Here is a 24,432-nt window from a genome sequence, read left to right on the forward strand (position 1 = left end):
AGAGCAAATTTCAATGGATGCTGCTGTCTAAGAGAGTAGTTTTTTTGCATAAAATTATTTCCTTCAATGATTATCTCTTAAACTAATTTATTTTTGGAAATATTAATGAAACAAAAGCAAATATTGTAATGAAGTTGACACATTAACAGATAGCAACTATGAATAAAATAATCTGCAACGTAATTTGCCTATATTCACATGGTTTCAAAATGACACCATCCCGGCATTCTTGGGGAATACAAATTGCCCGGCATTCAAGTGCTAATAGGTTAAAAATGTATTAGATGCTTTCCATAAATAATCTTGATTGCATTGGTAGACAGCTGTACTGCCACTCAGGAACCAATTTTAATCCAAATTTCACCCACAAGAATAGGCAAATGCAATTATTAAACATGATAATTCCATCGGTGATTCTTAAAACAGGTTGCCTGACGTATGACTTACTCCAGAAGCAATATGTACAGATCACATTGGCATTAATAGAAAACTTAAGAACATCCTCACCAAAAACTGCGTACAACTTTAACAGTTTTATTTACCACACACAAAAAAATTATCTAACATAATTTTATGATGTGGCAGGTAATAAGTTGAGGAAATATGTAAATACAAATGAGATTTCTCAATTCTCTCTCAATCAGATCTCAATTGATAGAGAAAATTAGTAGGCTACAGATAGATGATAGGATTGAAGTATGGATTAGGGAATTTTTGAAAGGTAGATCTCAGAGGGTAGGAGTAGGTGAAGGATATTCTATGGAGATAGCGGTAACATCAGAGGTCCCGCAAGGAAGCCTATTAGGTTTGCTATTGTTTTTAATATACATTAATGACATCCATGTGGGAGTTGACTCCAAAATACGCCTTTCCGCATATGATTGCATAATCTACCGAAGGATCAAAAGCGGTGAAGACCGGTGTATCCTTCAAAATGACTTAAAGAAAATATCTTCATGAATAATCTCCAACAAAATGTATGTGAATAAGGGAAAATGCAAGAAAATTACATTCACGAGAAGAAGAAACAAGGACAATCGGTCATATAGCGTACTCGGGAAAAATATTTCCAACATTAGCGACTTAAAATACTTGGGGGTTAATTTCACATCTAATCTTGATTGGGGAATGCATATTGATCAGGTGGTAGGAAAATCATTCAAAACTCTGCATGGGGTCATGAGAAATATAAAAGAGAGTAAAAAAGAAACCAAAGAAATGGCCTACATGGTTCGACCTGTACTATGTACGCAACATTGGTGTGGGATCCCTAAAGTAAAAATGAATCTTTAAGGCTTGAAAAAGTGCAGCGAAAGGCAGCCAGGTATACTCTAGGGAAACATAGAAGGGGGGAAAGTGGTACAGCCATGTTAGGGAGCTTAGGATGGAAACCTCTAAAAGTGAGAAGAACCATAAAAAAGCTTTAAGGGGTGTACAAAGCCTTTTTACAAATGAGCGGGGGTGGAAAGAAATAGGTCTGAAGCTGGACTCACCCTGATACATAGGAAGGAAAGATCATAAATTCAAAATTAAGTTTAAAAAAACAGAAAGCAGACATTTTGAAAAAATCCTTCCTACATAGAGGAATAAAGGAGTGGTTACCTGAAGTTATTTTTCAGATCTTCCCTGCAAATGCAAAAATTTTTCGGAATAAGTGTTCATCACTTATTGGTTAATTGCATAGTGATTTAATAGAGAGTGTGAAATTGAGTTAATGATCATTTGTTAGTTGTTTTATATTGGAATTAATTTATTTTTATGGATTGTTTGAAATTGGTTTATTGGGACAATGTTAAATTTTTAGCAGTGTGGTATTAGAATTAATGTGTTATTTTTTATCATATGTGTGTTTTCTGTTTCTAAACTTTGCTTCAGATAGGTACATTTGTTATTCATGTGTATACATCTAATACTGCGACCAGGCAATAGCCTACTTGCAGCAATGTGTGATGATAATAATAATAATAATAATAAATGTAGTGTCTTTCAAATGTAAAAAGACATCGAAATTCCCGGACTTTTACCAGACCTAGGTTTCGACAGGATTAATGTCATTCTCAAGGAAAGAACTGTCACAAATCTCAAGGATAGAACGGTGATAATGGTTATTGACTTAGCAAACCAAGGATGAGTTAAGAAAGCAGGAGGGAATCTATTTTGTGCTATTATGGATTCTACATCGCTTAATTTTGAAGGACATAATGTCTTCACCAACATATTATGGGAGATAAAGATGGGGTATGCAACTGCGAATAGCTGCTTAGGGATTTTCTGGTATTACTGTACAACAGAGTAAACTGTTGGACAGCGGTGGCACATTATTCCAACTACCAAGTTCAACATCTCCAACAATTTAAGAGATTATTGTACCAGAATACTTCCATCTTTAATGTTACAGTGCTTATATTAACACCTGCAATACGAAATAAAACTAACCTCTTGAGTTCCCCCGAGGTCCCCCGTGGGTGTCCATCCGAAGTCTCGATGAGCTGATGGTCGACGCATGGAGGCCCCTCCGTCGGGAAGACGCAGTCCGCAGGTGCGACATGGCTCCGGCTCTGCAACCGAATCCAAGCTACGGCCGTCTGAGGGCCGTGGGAATATGGTCACGCTTCGGTATTGAATGAGGAATATTTGGGTGCGTCGGAGGGAAGAGGGGGAAAAGGGTGGGTGTTCGGCTTACCTGAATGGGGAAATCGAGGGCCCCCAAACGGTGGGAGACCCTGGCGACCATTCCCACAGGCGCCCGAAAAGCGAAATGTTTATCATTTCGCCTAATACCGATTAGCGGATTTTCGCCACAAACGCGATTCGCGGAGAGGAGAACGCGAAGGCCTCCCGGGAGACCTTTCGAGAGCTACCGAGCTCTAGCATTCGTCCGCGGAAATAAGCCGAGTGTCCTCGTTAAAGAGATACGGATCGCGGATAAGAGACACTTAATTGGCCGTTGCCAAACACAATTTCTATTCTTCCAGTTCTTAGTTCACAAGATATTCACTATTTTCCGTCTGTACCATTTCCAATGCAGCTGGGCAACCGAGGGTGCATCGCTGAATTTCACTTTGAATTTGTGGAAAACACTTTTCAGTTTAGGTTTCCATGTTACCGCGGTCCCGAGAACTTGGTCCACTTGCAGATTACGACGGCACCACACAGTAGTCATGGCTGCAGAACTGCTGAGTAGTGTGGATTCCTCGATGCCTATGGTCTGCATTCACAGCAGAATATGTTGGAAGGTCTGATATACTTATATTTACCGGAAACTTGGCACACCAAGAAACTCTTAAACCCCATGAGTGAGAAATTACTTTCTAAGTCGAAACAATCGATAATTCAAAAGACTCCCCATGGTTTGACAACTTAAGAAATTATGGCGAAGCATCAACTCCTCGAACCAAACATAGCACAGTTACAATAAACACTCCACTAGTAAACTACTACGATAAGTGTATACTTAACAACAACTAAAGGAATAAGCATGTAACTTGTCTAAAGATACAATTGACCCATGGCAATAAGTCAACAAATGCACACACAGGAAAGATATTTAAAGTTTAAAAATAATACATAAAATAGCGTCTTACATTTAATTTTTCCGTCCGTTTTGCTTGTGATCAATTTTTTGCACTTTTCTTCAGCAATTCCCACCGTGAAGGAAACGCCATGACGCCATGAAGTCAGTGACTCCCCGGTTGTCTGATTTGCTGCCTGGAAATACAGAATTTTACCAAGAGATGGCACCACAATCGCACTCTGGCGTTTTGGTTGTTGATGTTGTCGTTGTCAAGGTTATGCATAATTAACTGCATGTAATTTGAAAATTCATATTTTGGTATATGCATACTTCTAAACTTCATATCTCTCTCAAGGATATTAAAGGGGTATTAAACTCGAAGCCAGAATGACAAATCACCTCCAATGGTAACAATGGGTCTACTTGAGGCCGTCTCGTGCATTCAATTTATTTGGAGCAATTATCGAAAATCAAGTCCAGCGTATTATAATCAAGCTTCTATATATGATGATAGATACTTCTTACGCATGAAAATGAATGTGGATTTCATGATCAGGAAATGCGAAGGCTAAAAACTTGCAGCTTAAGCCCTCGAAGCAAATATGATACTTAGTAGTTACTCCGACGGATGCCGCGGTATACTCTGGTATTTTAATAAATAAAATCGGAGATGAAGTGTTTCATCTGGCCCCGAATATTTTGGAAATCCCACGAACTCTCATATGCCTGATAGATGCGATAGGAGTCAAAATTCACGTCGGCGAAATTGCGAAAATAAAGTGTTATTCAGATGTTTTGGTTTCTGGCAATTGTTGTTATAACAAAAAAGGTTGTTATTGGTTGGATTCTAAGGCAGTAGTACTTAAAATGCATTAATAAAATACTTCAATGGCCACCACCATTGAAAAATTAACAGTGTGGGATTTTATTACTATTCGAAACGAAATTTCAGTTCATCTTATTTTCTCAATTCAATTGTTCTTAGGAATGGGAAGAAAGAGGATCGGTCAAATGTTATCACGTTGGTGAGAGTGACTGCAAGAATCTCAAGTTAACTATTGCATTTATTTTCGTATTTTTATTATTATTACTGCTATTATTTCGTGCTGTGAAGAATATACGTTACAGCCTGCAATCTTGTGATCTCTGTGGTGGAACTAGTTGAAGTGACCTGTGCTTGCCATGCTGTGGTGTAATGTGTAGCCAACAAAACGTGCCGGACCTCGTTTAATAGTAACTTTTGTGGAATTAATTGGATATCGTTATCATTTAGCGCGAAATGGGTAACGTACTCGCCGCGAGCCAACCTCCAAGTGGTGGGAATGTGTACAATTTTCCCCCTCCTCCACCTTTAGTATGTCCTGACCCCAAGGTTGGAGCCAAAGGAGATGCAGTCAAACAAAACAACCTGGAGAACCCCGGTACAATGGAAGATATCAATAAGAAATGCAAAGGTAGGAACCCTCCAAATAGAGGTCGCCGGTAAAATGTTATGCTTCGATCTATATTGTCTAATTTCGCTTCATTTCAGATGTATTCCCCGTGAATTTTGAAGGAGCTAAGCTGATGGTGAATAAAGGCTTGAGCAATCACTTTCAAATATCTCATACTCTAAACATGAGTTCCATAACACCGTCTGGATATCGATTCGGTGCTACGTATGTTGGAACCAAACAGTTCTCTCCCACGGAAGCCTTTCCTGTTTTACTGGGTGATATTGATCCAAGTGGGAATCTCAACGCCAATATTATCCACCAGTTTTCCAATAATTTCAGAGCTAAGTTTGCTACACAAGTAAGCAACAGAAAATTACCGTTATGATTCTTAGGTTGCTAAGAATTAACGACCCTAATCAGTTTCATTTTTTTTGTTAGATACAAAACAGCAAAATACAGGCGGCTCAAATGTCAGCTGACTACAAAGGGAAAGATTACACTGCATCATTAACTCTCGGCAATCCGGACATCATCAACGAGTCTGGTATCTATTTTTGCGCCTGTTGAAGTACCTACTACCGAGTTCTTCGGAGTACGCACAATTCAATAATTTATGTATCTTTTCTTTTCCAGGTCTCGTTTTGGCCCATTACTTACAGGCTGTGACTGAGAGCGTTGCCCTGGGAGCGGAGCTTGCTTATCAGTATGGTCCTAATGTACCTGGAAAAGAAATTGCCCTTCTTGCAGCTGGTGCCCGTTATTCTGGTGATTTTAGTTGTTTCTTGCTATCAAACCGTGCCTTGGTTGGTCTCAAATTTCTGAATATATCATTTATTTTATCTTATTCATTTTTAGCCAATGATATGGTTTGGAGTGGAACTCTGGGTAGCGGTGGACTTCATGCATGCTATTACCAGAGAGCTAGTGAACAGCTCCAACTTGGAGTTGAATTGGAAACAAACTTCAAGCTCCTTGAATCCGTTGCTACAGTGGCATATCAGCTGGAGCTTCCTAAAGCTAATTTGTCATTCCGAGGTATGTAATGGGAAAGTTGTAGTGGCTTCAATGTGCTATTGAAGTTTTAAATTCACTCACTCAGTGATATATTTAGCCCTATAGCCCTAATATTGGTTTGAATAGCTTAAGATTAATCTCATCACAAACATGAGCATTCCACACATTCAGTGCGTTGGGGCTAGTTTCGTACCCTGAGCCATATTGCATAGTGAGGATTTTGCAGAATGTGCCCACAGGCTTTATTATTTGATGGGATACTGTCTAACAAATTTGGCATCCGTCAATGGATTTCTAGATTTCCCCATTGCTTTTATCCAAAAGCTTGTGCTAATGACATTTTTCTAGCTATACTGGTTGATGGTGGATTTTTAGTATACTCGCTCGCAAGTATTTCTCTATCGGGTGTGCCTTAAGAGTTCAGTATCAATTCCATAGACATTGGCTGCTATAATGAATAGGATTGGAACAACTATGTTTCTTAAAATAGTTGTAACAGTTGATTTTCAGGATGATTTTGGCACAGTCACAATTTGGCATTCTGACCCAAGTAATTCCATGTAAAACATCACCAGAAGTTGTAATTCCCTTAATTCCACTGCACAATGACCATTTTCTATTCTGAGTGGCTATCAGGCAATAAATTGCAACCCACTAGGTGAAAGTCAATCATTCAACATCATCATGATACCATGATGGTGTTGACTGTTTGATGCAACTATGGTCATGTAGTAAACAATCCTGTGGCAGTGTACAGAGTATTTTTTGTTGGTTCAAATGAATCATAAATTCCACAAAGTTACGTCCGATAACATCCCATTTTGTAGACAAGTTAAAGTTGCTCTTATTGCAGATATGAGATGATAGCATTTTTGGTTTTATAATTACCTATTTCTTGTCTTCAAATCTGTATGCATGCCCTATTTTTGTTATTATTGCATTAGGTAGATAGTGGTCTCACAATTGAATCATGAACGTATACAGTAATTATTAATAATGAAAAACACTTTGTTACTTCCACAAAATTCACAGAGTTTCTATTTTATTACCGGTTTCAGCTATGACACCATTTTGGGAGTGTCACTATTGATCCTGATGCTATACTATCTATCTATGCAGTATGTAAACTCTGCTCAGACAAAATGATTTTCCGCTGGCAGCCGTTCACGGCACAGCACATGGCGTTGCAGAGAGTTGTCTCGTCTGAAAGCTGCTGAATTTCATGTGGACAGCGGCAGGCAAAAAGTCAGTTCATTTGAAAGTGGCCGCAGCTGTGAAAGTGTTACAATGTTGGCGAGAGAGTTACAAACTAACAAACCCTTAAATGTGCATGTTAGCGAGCAACTCTCAAAATGAAAAAAAACATGGATGCCATGCAATCGAAAAGTAATATATGCGTTTCTCAATCTTTTTTCCACTTTTTGGCCTTGAATACGCTGCAGACTATTTTGACTTGGTGTGCAAAATTCAAATCCTCGCCACCGATCCAAGCCGATCCCTTAGAACCGACTTGATGTGATCAGTTCTCGATACCAGTTCCACAGGCCAAGAAGTGGCAGTCACGAGAACCGGGTAGCAGAATCAACCCAACTATAATATGCATAAATAATTCATAGAACAGTATTTATACAATAACATTAGTTTTTGTGATGCACTAATGTTAACAAGTAACATTGAGGGAGTAACTTTAATCAGTATTATAACTAGGCTCAGTTTTAGTGCCATGTTGCAAGTCCTAGATTAAGAAATCCTTAGCTAGAAGTCTTCTGTTGTGGTGCAATTAAAGTATGTCATAGCCTCATGATTTATTTACATGTCTGATTAATTTATCTGTAGGTATGTTGGACTCCAATTGGACGGTCGGAGCAGTCCTGGAGAAAAAACTCCATCCTCTTCCATTCACTTTTGCCATCAGTGGAATGCTGAATCACCCGAAAAGCCAATTCCGACTTGGGTGTGGCCTAATTATAGGCTGACATGTCATAGTTGTTATTAGTAGAAAATTGTGTTGGTCTTGTCAATAATTTAGTGTAAAGATGTAAAATTGTTTTAAGACTGTAAATGGAATCAGTTGAACCTGCAAAATATATTGAAGAGAATAGTAATTTTTTAATCCAGGCACAGTTTATCATCTCCATGGAGTACAACTCCGTAGCTGCTAGTTTCAATTGTTTTCCATCATTAGGGAGAGGAGGGATGAGAAAACAATGAGATTAGATGCTCACCTGTGTCATGAGAAGTGGACAATGGCATCATAGTGCAATTAATTTCAATGAAGCTCTTGCTAGTCTGCTTAGTTGCAAGAAGAAAGGGCCAGATCTTCACTTGACTGTACAAAGATGGCATTAATAACTGTAAATTATGATGTAAAACTGATATTTAAGGACACTGTATTTCATTTTTCATTCATGCCTTTACAACTACTGTTATTAAAATCTGTCAGTAACTTTCTTGGCTAACTAATTGTCCATGTAAAATCATAACCATGAAAGGTGACATCACACATACAAACTCGCACATATTGACCATTAAATTTTAAATGAAAATCCAGAGTAATTGCAATGCAAATATGAGAAATTATTTCGGCATTTTCCCCTTTTCTTTCATTTTTTTATCTTCACTCTTGCCACTATGCACTTTCTGTCTTCCCACAGCATTCTTTTTACTTCCAGGCTGCTGCTTGTCCTTTACCCGATTGCTCAACAATGGATGTATTTCTGTAAAAGAGGAGTACGTTGTAGTTAACAACTAAATAAAAACCTAGTACAGTGCAACCTCGATAAAACGACACCCCACGGTGCACCAATAAACACTCGCTATAGCGAATTGTCGCTTTACCGGAGGTGGTGCAAATAATAGCCAATATACCTCATATTACTCCTTTATTTTCTCGCTTAGACGTGTTTGGTGTTTTTTTGGCCATGGTCTGTTCCATCAAATTCTTTCTATTCATGCAACTCATGGACGTGCGGGTATGCTGACGACTGCTTTCTGCCGCCCGAGGAACAAGAGAAGATCAAGCATTTGCGAATGCTAATGCCACAATATTTTCACCAAAATTAACTACTTATTTATCGAACGACAGTTTACCACATAAATTTGAGACTGATTACTCCATTAACTTCATTTCTAACAGATCACAAGCAATTACAGAGATTAAGGAGTCTTGGTGTAAGTTTTTCTGCCTGTGAAACCCTCGCTATGGCGAAAGCCAACACCAAAAGGGCCTCGTAAAAACGAAATTTTTAACATGCTTTTTATAGGATCAATTGACGGTGCATCGGCTATCTCTCGTAATAGCGGGGGTCTCGCTATAGCCCGTACTCGCTTTAACGAGGTTCCACTGTACATGAAAAATTGAAGAAAATAAAATCCACTCAGTCATCACGAACTGGGGTTGACACAGCTGATTTAGGAGCAGGGTTTCTAAGCTCTTCAAGTTTCAAAATTTTATGATTTTTCAACGATGCATTCCCGAAGTTTAACTGACTTATATTATTATCTCTTGACACCAAGTACCCCTTATCTGAAAATAAAATTCCCTGAGGCTTGTCATTATTCTTAGCTGAAATTTTTTGCTCTAACCCATAGCGCTGATGAAGATATAGTACAATATCGAAACGTCAGGAAACATTTAGCACTTCATTTCACAGACCCACACTCCAAGAAATAATTAATTACTATATAAATTACAGTCATGATGAAGAAAGTCCCTTGGGCTGGGTTGTTTTTTGAGGTTTGTAAGAGGTTAGGTGATTCATAACTTACCATACCTATTTTGAGAAATTTCTACACCACCATTATTCTACAAACCTTTATGTGGCAATATGAAATGACTTGTGTAGCAAAATCAGTATTAAAATCAATTCTACTGACTAACTTTTCTGGCACTGATAATAGAAAGCCGGTGAAAATAGCAGTGGTGAGATTTGCACGCTCATTTTTAGAGTCTGCTGTATGTCGTAGTTAGAATATAGGCCCTTCAATTTATATACATAAATCGATTTTTTTCATCATGACCTCAATTTATGTACTAATTAACAATTTCTTTGAGAGTAGGCCAGTGAAATGAAATGCAAAATGTTTGCCAACATTGTATTGTATCTTCATCAGGGCTATGGGTTAGACTAAAAAATGTCAGCCACAAATAATGATGAAGAGAGGCTATTCCTGGGAACACAAAAACCAATGCTTATGTTTCACTTTGAAAATGTATCAAAATATGTATTGTATAGGAAATCTAGAAAAAAAGTTAACATCCTTTACAGCAATCTATATAATGGCATGGCCTAAACTATTTTGAAATGAATAAAATCAACTGATTTGGGCGTTACTTGGTGGAACGATGAAATTTTCAGGGTGAAACAAAACCCAGTAATAATCCACAAACTTTTTATTATTATCTGTACTAGTTTCGATGTTAATACCATCATTATCAAGGCTTGTCATTATTCGAAGGCGGCATTTTTTACTCTAACCCATAGCCCTGATGAAGATATAATACAATATCGAAACGCCATAGTCTTGATAATGACAGTATAAACGTCGAAACTAGTTGGCAGCTAATAATAAAAAGTTTGTGGAATGGTAACGGGTTTTGTTTCACCATAAATATTTTGAAATGAATGCTGTTGCATTGTACTCTCTCTTGAATAATTGGTCAGGTACTTCTAACATTAATTGCTGGTAAAGAAAGTTAAGGAATTCAAGTGATCACAAAACAGTGCTGCCTAAAGTGAATTTTGGCAAAAAGAAACAAAAAATACTACTATCGATAAAAAAGAGGTCAATGCAACAAGAGGAAGTGATAGTCCCCATATATATCTCCATAACAAATGTAAGTAACTATAAAACTGCAGTGAAAATGGACTTGCTGGGTGGTGCAAAGAATCGTATGCGTCCTAACACCCTCAACTAAATGAATATTGTATAGGCCCCATCTCAGTGCAATGTTTTTTCTCCCCTATCTATTTGAAAGTCACACAATATTTGAGTATTTGCAACATTAATAACATACGTCATTCATGAATTCACATTGTTTTGACTCATAATTACTTGTAATAATTACTGATTGCAACATAGTGATTCATTTGAGAATAATACTATGAAGCATTATTAAGGGTAAAATGGGCAATAATGCTTAAGCTATACTTCTGCAAATTCACTGGAGAAGATTGTGGTGGAAAATTAAATGAAGATAGCAGCAAAATTTTCAAACCTAGGTATGCATGTTGTCTAGTCAGGCTGGTCTTCACTCAGCTATTTTCTTTTATATTGTTTTACCTGAAATAACCACAGATATAAAAGTTTTTTTTCGATGTCAGACTTGAAAGTTGGGATGAGGCAATTATTAATCCCACAGAGGCTATCTAACAAAATTCATTTAACTAAGGCACAGGAAATTAAATAAATCTACCTTGAAAAGGGAGAATCAAAGACTTGGCCATTTCATTTGTTCAGCAATTAGCCCAATAACCAATTTAATACGTTTTGAGACATAAACATTTTGCACAGAGCTAACCATCGTCAAGACACTAAATCTGCTGCTCTTGTCCACTAACTACGTACTCCCTATGCTTCAGGACGTCAGCATCAAAGAATTGTGCCACTAGCCAACACTACGCTGTGTGGCTCACACTTCTCGTCTGTTGGTAAACAACAATGCTACTACAAAGCAGACGGACTCTGAAGGCAAAGCTCTCTCGAGCACCCAACTCTGAATTGTAAGATGAAGCTCCACCACAAGTAATCCATTGCAAAAACCACAAATAATGATCTCTGCATTTCTCCAGGGTTTCCTTCCGCGTCAGGTTGTTGGTTGATTGACAATCAACCAACAACCTGACGCGGAAGAAAACCCTGGAGAAATGCAGAGATCAGACCATCACCGCGGAAACCTACGCTCTAACAACCACAAATAATGTTTAGGGCAAGAATTCTTACTAATTATAGGCATGAAAACTTTTTACTGGCTCCAAATATTTACTGATGTTTCCAGGTTTTGAAGACTCGCACAAACCTTGCAGGTGTCACATGGTGGAATATATTTTAATCAAAGAACATTGGCAAATTTAAACTGAATTAACTTAAAGACAACTATTTTTATGACTATTCTACATCTTCAGCATTGACATCCACAAATGATAATGAATCAGAATATCATGCATACACAATTAAGGCTCTAGAGTGACTGTCTGCTCATAAGAAATACATATTTTGAGAAATAAAAGTTTTGCTAACACAGATAATATCAAGCCTCGACAACTAAATAAAATAATTTATTTTTTTCTCGAGGTTTGGTGAGTGCTGAAAATACTTTCCTTGCCAATGTTTCACAATTTTTATTCTACGCTGAGCCTATGCCCTGATGAAGGTTCAAAATTAATAACGTCAGCCACATAAGTTTTTTTTACCTAACCCTGAACAATTTAAAAAAGAAATACATAAGTGACCACAGAATATGGATATTTCAATGCTTATAATTTTTAAACACGCTAGTCCAAGCTTTATGATTGCATACAATGAGAAGAGCACATTTTTTCTTCACTCCATATTATTCTCATAAATATTATATTACCTTCATATTCATGTAGCCTGAAGTTTATTCTAAGGACATACTTGTGAGTGTTGAGTCGTATGAACAGATAGAAATTTCTGGACTAAGCAATATGATAGCGCTTGCAACAACATATTCTCATTTTTCCAATAGCCTTTGTTCATTTTCTCTTCTGAATTGGGAGATGAATAAAAATTAATGTCTCTTGAACAGTTCAAATTAAAATGTTTTTTAACTTTAGTACCTAATTTGCCGAGAGTGTAATATTATAGTATCCAAACTCCTAGGAAGAGCCAGAAGTAAAGGTATTTGCACAATCATTATAAAGATGAATCATGTTAAATTTGATACTTTCCATGGCCTTACCGCACTTTTCTTGTTAACTTTTTGAGAAAGTGCTGATAATTCAGGGTATGTTTGCTCATAATTTGGAGATGATGGTGCAAACTTTACTTAGAGCCAGTAGAGACCTTAAACGTATTTGAACAAAAATTGCACCAGCCAGTTGTTTAGTCAGCGCATGAGATAAAGAAGTCCCACATCAAAGAGGATAGCACCATTGGTGTGTTTAGAGGCAACACTTCCCTTCGCATTTGATGTATGTACTTCGGCTTGCATTAAATAGAGGTTTAGAACAACTGGCACTATTAATGGCTGGCCAATTTCAGGGTCCAGCAGCACATTGTTTATCAATAGAAATGCTTGGTGTGTCAATCCTGCGATCACATTCACCATCCAAAACATCGACCGCAGTTTGTTGTTCAGTTGGTTACCACTCTTTCAAAAACCGACACAATCTTTAAGAATAAGTTTAATTACGGTCTCAAGGAAATTATACATTCATTTTCTGGGTGGTCGAAAATATACTGATGTGTCATGGATTTTTTTTATTAAAATGGCCTAAATTTCTCCCTGAAACAATGTCCAGATATCATCCTTTATGAGATACGTACTTCATTTTTATTCAAATGCTCATGAGTCATGCATACCCTTGCTGAAGTATTTTAATGACTAAGTGATAACTGAATCTCATAGAGAACAATTTTAAAGAACAGCTCTTTCAGTGGTGTTCTTTGCCTGTTAAGCAGATAATTTGTTATTGTAGATAATACGTTGAGTCACATCAAATGAAAGAAAACATCATCTGAGGTAGTATCTCATTCCTCTGCTTCTTTCTGCATGCCAAAACAAATGTGATATGCTATTGCAAATGGATTCCTTGTTACATTATTGCCTCAATCATAACAAACGAAGGAAATGGTAAGGCAAGGAATAACCACTATAAAATTTTGATTACTCAGCCATGGTTGAATTTTATGTGATACTAATTAAAATGAGGGGACGGTCGAGTAAATACACGATAAATATATACAGTGGAAGATTGATAATCCATACAACAGATTGTTTTCGTTAGTTTTTCAAAATTTCTATTTTTTAATAGATACGTCACCAAAAAACCGGCTATGCGAGTGGTTTAATTGCCATCGAAGAAACTGGCTGTCTTCGCCCTAATACACTTCATAATATTTTATTACGTGACTAGATGTGGTGATTTAACACAACAGAATTCACAGTATCATCATATGATATCTTGGCACGAGGTCATCTTGGCATGGGCCACCTTGGCGCAGGACATCTACATTAATATTCCTGAAACAATGTCTAGATAACATCATTCAGCGCACAAGCATGCCCTACCAAATAAAAAGCCTCATTCTGATCACTTTCAGTGATGCTGGATTTTCCTCATTAAGTATGCATGTACATTGTTACTTTTTAGTTTATCTATTGTATCGAAGATTCTAGAATCCTGTTTACACTTCATTTCACAGCATAAATGACATTGCTAGGGTAAAAGTTTTTTGAAAGATAGATTTTATTTAATTTATAAATATTTCATTAAGTGACTTGGAATGCCTAGATGTGTTGATTTCGCACTACAGAATTCATGGCATCAATGTTCGATAACTATTCCTGAACTTTCCGGACTTAATTAGGTTAATATTGGAAGTGGGTTGAAGTCCACACTGTGCACTTCCCCATCGCACACCTAAAATTACTTAAAATACATCCGAGGAGATCTGCAGTCTTATGAAAATTAAGCGGTACATGAATATTTGTTGTACTCCTTGAAATACGATTGCCTACTTCTTCATTCACTGATCTCCAACCATCATGAAGAGGAATTCTACCGACGTCTTCTATCAACATGCACTCATTTTACAGCTGTGAGAATCGACATTTGATTAAAAACATGTTTCTTCAAATGTCATTTTTCCAGGTCTACCCACTTGATTTTGATCAGAAGCTCATCTTTTTTTGAATCCACTACTGAAATAACTAGTTGTTTAAAGCACGTGATCCTTGCAGTTGTTTTCAAATTGGATACGTCAACCCCTTATCACAAATAGACGTTCACGAAACATTTTTAACCCTTCCTAAGCATTTGAAATCAGGGATTGAGATAAGCAGTTCCACGAGAGGAGTTAAAACCCACTCTGCATTACTTTCTTGAGTAGGTCGCTAGATCCCTGCCACAAAGGACCGTACGAGTCATGGGGATTAGTCTAATACTGCTTCCTAAGTAAATGACAACTAGTTTTACCAAAATACTGGCATTCTCTGCACTTACAAGATTAACTGTGACTATTAATATTCAATTTAACATTTCAAATTCACAACCCCTTATTGTATTTACGGTAATGTGCTCGAAATGTGATTACCTCCTATCAGAGGATTTGATATTTGCGAACATTTAATGTTTGTAGTGGTGAAAATGACGTGGAATTTGTGACAGGTGCACATTGACAAATATTATGAGGCAAAAAATTGATTCACTTTTCAGACTGTAAAAACATTGTGCCATTTTCCTTCCATTTACAGGTGTTCTCATCAAGATTACGTACACAACTTATATACTTTTGCGATTTACTGACGAAGAACTTTATCATTTCTTTTGAATCCATTTAAATAACATCTTAAATAATAAATTTATTGAATTTGATTGGGCTTTTCTCATTATTTGACACTAAACTCAACAATGTATAATTTCTGCTGATGCCAATGCAAGTTACGAAAAAAATATTTTCCATTACGCAGAGTTGCCGACATCCAGGTAACTGATCTATTCACTGTAAATATTGTTCATCCGGAATGCATCTGGTCCCAAGCATTCCGGATGATCATTCTTCTACTGTTTACGATTGTGCCCTCTGTTGGTTGTGCATTGGGATAAAGACAGGCATTGCATTTTTTGGAGTCAGTGCATGGGTTAAACATTGAAGGTTGGTACGTAAATTTAGAAAGAATATGACATGCCGTAAAAACTATTCCCTTCTGTCAGCATTTATCCATAAGTTTTTAAGTGATAGCACTTCTGCCTGCAAACCAACCCAGCTCAGAAAAGGTGTTGAATAGGTATCATGGACATTATTTGCTCCACCGCCTGCAAGAAAATAACTTGCCCAAAAAGTTAAGATTTATTTGGTCACAATGGGCATAGTTTTATCGAATTTCCACTGTACAGGCGCTTCTTGACTTTCGTACAGTTCACACTTTTCTACGTTCAAAATTGAGACCTTTTACTTGACTTAAGTATGCTAAATCTGGACTTTCAAACATTTGCCAGTAAGTAATTTTTTGAAATTCCCACAGCGTGCACTGCGCATACCAACATTCAACTGTTTCATATGACAGTATATGCAGGCAATATGATGAAGGGCAGCATTGACTTTAATCAAGGTGATTTTTTTTAGAGAAACACTGCCCCCTATAGGCTCCTTTATCAAGAGAAAGCTGTCGTTTAGCTTTCAAGGGAGAGATTTTTCAATAAAGTTGACAGGATGCCATCAAACAGCTTTCAATAAAATTAATAAATAAAAGTGCTTCTTCCTAATTGTGTTTTTCCATTTGAGTGCTGTTAATTTCATGGAAGACATTAACAACTTCAGCTCCGATATAACATGAAATATCATCCACATCCCCTATGTTTTTTGTCTTTTTAGATTATCATGCAAAAGATATATGCTATGTATACGCGATCACGAGATGTCACCCACTGAGGAATTTTGACATAAACATTTAAAGCTATAAAGAGTGAAGGTTTAACAATTGCATTTTGTTATGCTTGATATGCCTTTGTATTTATAGTGGACATCATAAGTGGAATGTCACTTTCAATACCAAGAGAAAGTTTCATTCTGTACCCAACGGAATTCTTGTTTTTTTTTTAACTTTTATTTACATTTTCTGCGTATTTTCAAAAGAAATTACATAATGTGGGGAATTTTATTAATTAATTATTGAACATTAGTTAATAAGAATAAAATCTGTGTAAAAATAAGATTTTAGTATGTATACCTCACTCTTTTGGAACATAACCCCTAATTAGGATGGAATTCGATGGTTCGACTTTCATACACATTTTCAGGAACGCATTGTGTGTGAAAGTCGGGGACCACCCGTATGTTTAGTCTTTCTTGATATTTTCATTTTGTTTTTAAATACTGAGAATCATTCATTATGTTTTCTGTTAGCTTTAATTATGCATTAGTGTGGTATGCAAATCTTTTTAAAGTTAACATTTTCACTTATAAGTAGGTATATTTCCTGGAGTTCATCAGCTGTGCTTGAAATAAAAAATTTTTTCCTCGGTCAAAAATCCAAATCGACTCCACAGAATTGATTTGTCTTTTTACATTATTTCAATGCGGAATGAATGGCAAGTGCAAGAAGTCTACATTAAATTTAAACAGAAAGAAAATTAGTGGATGATAATTAGAGATTTGGTGTCATACCATCCAAAGGTGCACCCTGCAACTCCATGTCGAACGATCGGAACTTTTTCTTCTTGGGCACGTTCTCCTTGCTGCGCGGCGGAGGGGGCCTCTTGCCACCTGTGCTCCCCTCATCTCCCCCTCCACCTGCCCCCCACCCCTCCTCCGGGTCTTCCACCTCGGGAGCAATGGGCAAGTACTCGAGGGTGTCTTCCGACCCATCCCCTCCCCCCTCCTCCTCATCCGAGCTGCAAAACGCAGCCACCCTCTCTATCGTTGTCACGTCCACCTGTGCAAAACATAACAATTTCAAATTGCATATGTATCGTGCACCACTGGGTGAGGTATTTAACACCTTGAGTGCAGCATGACATGATACCACGTCATGGGCACCCCGAGGGTTCCGGCCCTCTGCAAAAGCTCGGTTCAATTCTATTACGACTTTGAATGCCCCTAAGTTACTTAGCAGGGATCTCAAAGCTCATTTGTGAAGACTGTTTCATGCTACCTCTCCTGAGAGGATCAGAAGAAATTTTTTTTCTTTTGCCTTAAGGTAAGCCATTTCCATTCATTTTTCCCTGTGTTTTACATGCTATTATTTTTATTTCTTTCCATCAATGCGTGAGTATGGCAAATTTTATTTTACATATCATATGTATTCATTATCTGGAGCTTAATTACATGTGTTTATTAATTATATATTCCGTTTTTATGATGCTTAGCGAGAATATAAATATTTTTTTTCCATTCTTCCTTTTTTCCTTTATGCGAGCCTAGTATTTTTCGAACCTTTGTTGTTTGATGTTATTAAGTTCTATCCAATTAGTAAATTAGGTACTGTAATTAGAAGCAACCCCTATTGATGAGTGATATCCTCGACTGAGGTCCAATTTAGGATGGTTACAATTGGGAACATTTTTTTGTCAATAACATCTGCCAAGGGCCCACCAAAATTTTTCCTAAAAAATGACTCTGGTAATGTTTCAACTCAATATGAAATAGCATTAACTCGTGCCTCCTATAGGGAAAGTTTGGAAAAAAAATTAAAGGAAAACTCTAAATCGGAAATTTTATTGTCCATAAGTTTGGCTCACAACAGATTTTTGAGGAAACTCAAAGATTTGTTATTGTTTACCATTTTTCATGTCATGGTTGTGATGCATTCCCTCCAGGACAACTTGACATAACCTAAATCATCTCAAAATTCATTTAAATTTAGTACTGAGTTCACGGATTAAGTCTTTCTGTGCCAAATCCCATAATTAGCTCACTGCATATTCAAGGTGAGGCCACATGAATGTTGATGAAAATATTACTCAGGAAAAGTATTTGTACATAGGTGGACTCAGTGGGTGCATTATGCTGCACTAATTTAATGAATCATCTTGAAATTCATTTAAGTCTTCCAAAATTGTCTTCTTTTTATGTCACTTAAAAATATATCACAAAGGATCAACCTTGAGGTGTTATAAAATATTTTGCCATTCATAATTTGTAAATAACAGGTATAATTTATAGGTTTTCAAGGCATTAAGAGCGGCATCGGCCGAAATCAATAGATAACTTCATAATTAGGAATGAAAAGTGACTACAAAAGTGACCACCACCTCAGCAAAATGCAAATGTCAAAAATGACTTTTTAAAAGGTATTTAAAGTAGTCAAATTGACATTAATTTTGTTGCCGATTCCAACCTTTGCACACTGAACTGTTGATGACACACACTGAGTATATATATTCACAATCTAAGTGGTAAACCCTAAATAAATATATTCATACACAAAAGATATGTAAGACACACGTAAAAGTGCAAATTCATCCCTCGGGAAAACTTCCCAATGCTGCTTTGCCTAATCAAATAACCATAACATTCTCTAGATAAAACGTGAACCTGCACTAATTATACACAAAATTAATCTCATTGTATGTATAATAATAGTATTTCTTGCCTCAAATCTTATTCTTTGTTTATATATTCATCGAAATCGATTATCGTGCAATGGCCAAAAACATTACTCATCATGCCGTCCGCATATCCGACCTAGGGAAGTAATTTATCTCATCTCCTTTACTGAATCATATTAGATAATTTAGATCATGAGTTAAGTTTGGAGTGGAAATGAGTCTTTTTAAACTATACGATTTGAGATGTATTTTTTGCCATCCTAGGTTATCGGGCAAATTGACTTCCACTTAAAGCTTCAAGGGTTAAGCCAGGTTAAAGTCTTCAAGGCCATCGGTATTAATGGGGGAGAAACGGAGCTGTGGCAGAGTTGCATATGAATAGTATCAACATGTAACAGGGTCCGAGAGAGATTCTAAAAACACATTGGCTTCTTTCCCTTCCAGTAGTTGTAAGCCCTCTGGCTCTCCGAAGTACTTTGCAGCGGTTGTTCAGCAGTAAAAGGTGACGGATAAAAACCAAGTGAACAATGGCAAAAAATAGGAATGCGGATATAAAAATAAAGGATGGAATTGCACCTGCACATAAGGAGGGAATTTCAAACAAGGGTTCGAATTTTTATTATATTCAAAGGATATATGATTGCAAAAATGTTGAAACCATAAAAAAATCTACCGTAAAAGTAATATGGTTACTGAGTCATCATTTCAAATGCGTACATTTTGACTTAAGGTCACTCACAAAGTGCACTCACCTCCAAATCATCCTCTTGTCTTTCTGTCTGTCCAGCCTCCACTGACTTATCCTCATCACTCAAATCAAATTCTGATTCCCGTTCATCATACTCAACATTTTCATCCAACTCCTTGAAGTCGGGGGCGAACGCAGACCAATTCTCCACTTGATTTTGAGCCCATACGGAAACAACCCCACTTGAAATCGAGGCTATGATAGGACGAACTGGATGCCACTAGAAAGAGGCATTTGCAAACATTAAGTTTGACTGTATCACTCAACTCAAATTTAGATCATAAAAGCAGCATCATGCTACTAGAGACAAGCAAAAAATAATGAAATCCAAAGAATAACTGAAGAACAAAAATTTTTACATTAGTATAATATTTAAAAAAGCATGCATGGGTGATAATTTATCCTATATTACAAGAACATTTGTAAATTTAGAGCTGCATAGTTCTCATGAAAATCCACGAAGATATACAGCAAGTTGAGCAAAATGTAATTATTCATACATACGCTATTCATACTTGCACCACATCTTAGATGCAAGGAAATGAACATGCAAAAGTTACAAAATCTCTCACACATGAAATCTCATTAAAGAAATAAGAAATATGTATGTATTAGAGATGGTTGGATTGGCTACATCAGATCCGATTATCTTCAGATACATAATGCATTTCAATGGATAATGAAATTGTATCCAAATGCACTAAAAATATTCAATCTGGTTCCAAAATTTCAAATTAATCCTTTAATAGATACTCTGCTTACTGACATAAATTATGTATTTTAATTCTGTATAATATTGGTTTTGAGCCATTAATACATGTGTTCTCCAAAATTTATCCAAAATGCTTTCATGTCATTGTGCCTGAGCACTCGAGCTGTCTCTGTGGGCCATGAGAGTAACCAGTGGTCCCTCACGAACTCCCTGAAATCCATACTTATCGGCCAGACACCTTGGGTCGTGCCCAGCATGAGCTTATGTCCAACATGCTTTTCCATTAGTTGCATCTGTCTATTGCAGAATATGGAAAAAAGGACACATCAACGAATTTGCTTCAATCTCAGCAAGAGTTGTATGAAGACGATTCAATGATACAGAAGGCCTATAAGGATGAAAGTATTGGCATAACGCAGTTGATGGAGTGGTTTAAAAACGGCCACACATCTGCTGACTTTGACGCTTGTTCTAGCCGCCCTGGCTAACAAAGACACCAGAAAATGTTGATTGTTGCAACTTGCTATTGAAGGTGATCACTGATTGACTGTTGGTGAACTATAAAATGACCTCGGAATACCAGAAACTAATGTTTGGGATATTTTAATAAAATTTTGTGGATGACTTACTTGTGAGTGAAATTCATTCCAAAATTGCTCAGAGCCGCGCAGAAAAACCTTTACCCTTAAATCGCACAGAACAACTTGAAAAATGTCAAAAATGATAAAATTGTCATTAAGAAGGTTATAACTGGAGATGAATCATGGCTTTAGGTTTTCAATCCCAAAACTAAACAACAATCTTCGCCAAAGAAGCATTCAAACGAGCCACAGCCATAAAGAGCACATCAAAGTCAGAGCCATGTAAGGACATTGCTGATTATTTCTTTGAGTTATGAGGGTGTTTTGGACTACAAATTTACTCCAAAAGGTCAGACAATCAACAAAGAATACAGTAGACCCTCGTTTTACGATATTAATCCGTTCCGGGGGACCATCGTAAAGTGAATTTCATCATAAAGCAAATTTGCATATTAACGGGTGAGGAATCTGTTAAGAAAGATCAGTGCCAGTCAATTCAGTGCACGTGGCCAAGTTTATATAGGAGGTTTATAAGATCCTTAGCTATAGGAAGTTTATAAGAATTTTTTTAAGGCCAAGTTTACATAGGAAATAACCTGGATTCAAATTACTTGAAATATTATTCAAGAAATCATTAAAATTAACATTAAATGCAGTAGATTTTCGCATTGAATTTACCTTTGTGAACATCAATGCAAGATGTGCATCCTCAGCCCCCGAATCACCCTTCAAATACGAGTCGCAATCTCTATGACTTCCCGTTTCACCCCATTTTCATGCGATGGGCAGAGAACATGAAGGAAGTAATATTTAACTCATTATATTTACTACTCTAGCATGAAGAATAACTTTCTTTTCCTCCAACGCAATAATCTGTGCATCGGGATAACTTCAATGACACACGGTGCATAAAAGTAATAATTACATTTAAATAGAAATCGGCTTACTACATTATGACAGATAGTTAGGCTAAAGCAACACATACATGGACGACAGATGAAAGAATGAATAACCAGTGATTCATAGTAGTCGGCAACATTTCCACAAATGATTTACTGCGCATCGCTTTCGTCACCCACCCGTCATCTGCTTCCTGTTGTCTCCCATCTCTGCATGTAAAGGAAGCAGCGTTAACATCGTCTCCTAGAAGAGGGTGTATTGTGGAGATTGAATTGGTCAATAATAATGGTCATATGCAGTATCTGAGGGGATAAACTCACACTTACAGCCCTTTTCTAAACCATGCAGACCCATCTTTGCCTTCTGTAGCATATTTTTCCCCTTACGAAGATCCTCCTCAATGCAAATCAGCAGGGACTGGTTATTGTTCTCCCGTTCAAGGTCATCCCATAAAGACTGAAACATCGAGTAGCTGAATAACGACAGAGCAGCTAGGGGAAGAACCTCCACTCGCAACACACTTCTTGGAGCAGTTGCATAGAGACATGCAAGGGGGCACAAAATACGGTCGGCACTTGTCCTACGAGGAGGGAGAGAGAAATCCGAATGCTCATTGCTGTGTCAGACGAATATTACCGAGGGGTCCCGAGATGCATAACCGTTTGTGTGTGTGCGTTAGGTATCTTCAAACAAAACTAGGTTCTCCTCGCCGCCTTGGCACACCGCCCAAACAAAAGTAGATAATCCCCGCCTCCGCCAGTGCAGGCCCTGGGAGGCGCCGAACATTCTGTTGAGGGTAGTCGTTAAAGTTATAGGTGTCTGGAAAGGCTCGAGCGTACTTAGCGGCTGCTTGCAGTCCTATGCAGCTGACTTGGCTCTTCGGGGCTGAGAGAGGACGTGGTTATTCACTTGCAGCTCCACAGTATCCATACATCGAGTGCGAATACACGAAACCCATAATAAAAGATTTTAATTATTTTAATAGAAGTATTACCAGTATTACAAAAAAAAATTGAACTTAATATGCCAAATATTGATAGCTCCTCCTCAAATTCAAATAAAATTATTGATGGATATAAAGGTAATTATACAAAGACAAAGTATAAAAGGAAACTGTAGATTTTACTTGAAAAATTGATGTAAGGTGGTCTGTTTAACCCTACTCAGATGAGGTCTTTTATAGTGTCCAATTACTTTATCTTCATATTCACAAAAGAAGGGCTCAGTCACACCTACTTCAGGATGTTTCTTTCCTATCCTTCTCACTGTACTCCAAGCGGTGAGTAAGTCTCTAATATCCTCTGAAGTCGCACTGTTTTCATTGTTTGTGGAGTCACCCTCGGTGCTGTCTTCTTCAACCACCATTTCCTCCAATTCTCGGAGTTCTTCTGTGCTCACCTCTCCGCCATGATCTTCTGTGAGCTCTGCTATGTCGTTCTCATCCACCTCCAGTCCTAATTTATGACCGAGGTCAATAATTTCCTCATTCAACTCTTTCTCTTCATCAAATCCTTGAAAATTGTGAGCTACTTGCGGCCAAATATTTTTCCATGACGAATTTTTGGCAGCTGATGGATACTTCATTCCACGACTCCACAATTTAACCTACACTGTCTAAAACGTTGAAGTACGACTTAAAGAAATCTTTTAGAGGAATGGCATTTGGACGGTCGGTTTCCTCAAAGCACCTAGCAAAAACCTTTTTTAAATAATTTTTTTTGAAATTGCCCATTACATTTTGATCCATCAGTTGCAGTAAAGAAGAGGTATTCGAGAATCAAATGACCGATCGCAGCGCTGCTGTCAGTGACGTCAATTTCCAATATGGCCGCCAGAGTGATGGTAAAATCAAAACAATCATAAAGCATTAGCGCACGGAGAGAACATAAACCATAATATCAAGAGCTAATAAGATAGAAATATTCTTTTAAAGCCTTCGTACGGTGTATTTCTCGGCTTCTTTCGTCCGTAAGAAGATCTAGAACTGAAGAAAACTGCTTGACGACGTAACTAAAGGTGTTTATATTGTACCTAATCATTACCAGTCAGGTTTGATTCTCGACTTGCATTCATCCGACTCGTATTGCGTCACTTCCCAGCCATTTCTATGGAATACACTACAAAAGAACTTAATAGTATTACATACACAATCTGCCGCTTCAATACATAGAACCATAATCCATTTCAGGCAGTTTTCGTGTTGTATTTGGGTGCCACAGCCGTCTGCTTCACTGATGTGGATTGCTGTGTTCACCTATATTATTATCATATTTCCGGATAAAAAATGAACTA

The 24,432-nt window shown here is 37.3% G+C and overlaps 3 protein-coding genes across 3 annotated transcripts in view; 1 reads left to right on the forward strand and 2 right to left on the reverse strand.

The window, feature by feature from the left end:
- The window catches only part of LOC124153269 (serine/arginine repetitive matrix protein 1-like), a 31,668-nt gene extending 27,412 nt beyond the window's left edge, over positions 1 to 4,256 (reverse strand). The window contains exons 1-3 of the mRNA XM_046526366.1: positions 3,845 to 4,256; positions 3,585 to 3,708; positions 2,437 to 2,585 (exon numbers count right to left, since the gene is read on the reverse strand). Coding sequence (XP_046382322.1) covers positions 2,437 to 2,548 — 112 coding nt within the window. The 5' untranslated portion in view covers positions 2,549 to 2,585; positions 3,585 to 3,708; positions 3,845 to 4,256. The remainder of the gene's footprint in view (positions 1 to 2,436; positions 2,586 to 3,584; positions 3,709 to 3,844) is intronic.
- Positions 4,257 to 4,348: 92 nt separating this feature from the next.
- On the forward strand, positions 4,349 to 8,414 carry LOC124154683 (mitochondrial import receptor subunit TOM40 homolog 1). Its single transcript, XM_046528560.1, has 6 exons — positions 4,349 to 4,968; positions 5,046 to 5,308; positions 5,389 to 5,494; positions 5,584 to 5,715; positions 5,806 to 5,985; positions 7,801 to 8,414. Exons 1-6 carry the CDS (start codon positions 4,794 to 4,796, stop codon positions 7,938 to 7,940), a joined length of 996 nt encoding a protein of 331 aa, XP_046384516.1. The 5' UTR covers positions 4,349 to 4,793; the 3' UTR covers positions 7,941 to 8,414.
- LOC124154681 (retinoblastoma-binding protein 5 homolog) overlaps positions 8,338 to 24,432 on the reverse strand; it is a 49,767-nt gene continuing 33,672 nt past the window's right edge. The window contains exons 9-11 of the mRNA XM_046528558.1: positions 19,952 to 20,167; positions 17,317 to 17,584; positions 8,338 to 8,681 (exon numbers count right to left, since the gene is read on the reverse strand). Coding sequence (XP_046384514.1) covers positions 8,542 to 8,681; positions 17,317 to 17,584; positions 19,952 to 20,167 — 624 coding nt within the window. The 3' untranslated portion in view covers positions 8,338 to 8,541. The remainder of the gene's footprint in view (positions 8,682 to 17,316; positions 17,585 to 19,951; positions 20,168 to 24,432) is intronic.

Source organism: Ischnura elegans, chromosome 2 (assembly GCF_921293095.1).
Source record: "Ischnura elegans chromosome 2, ioIscEleg1.1, whole genome shotgun sequence".
Lineage (NCBI taxonomy): Eukaryota > Metazoa > Arthropoda > Insecta > Odonata > Coenagrionidae > Ischnura > Ischnura elegans.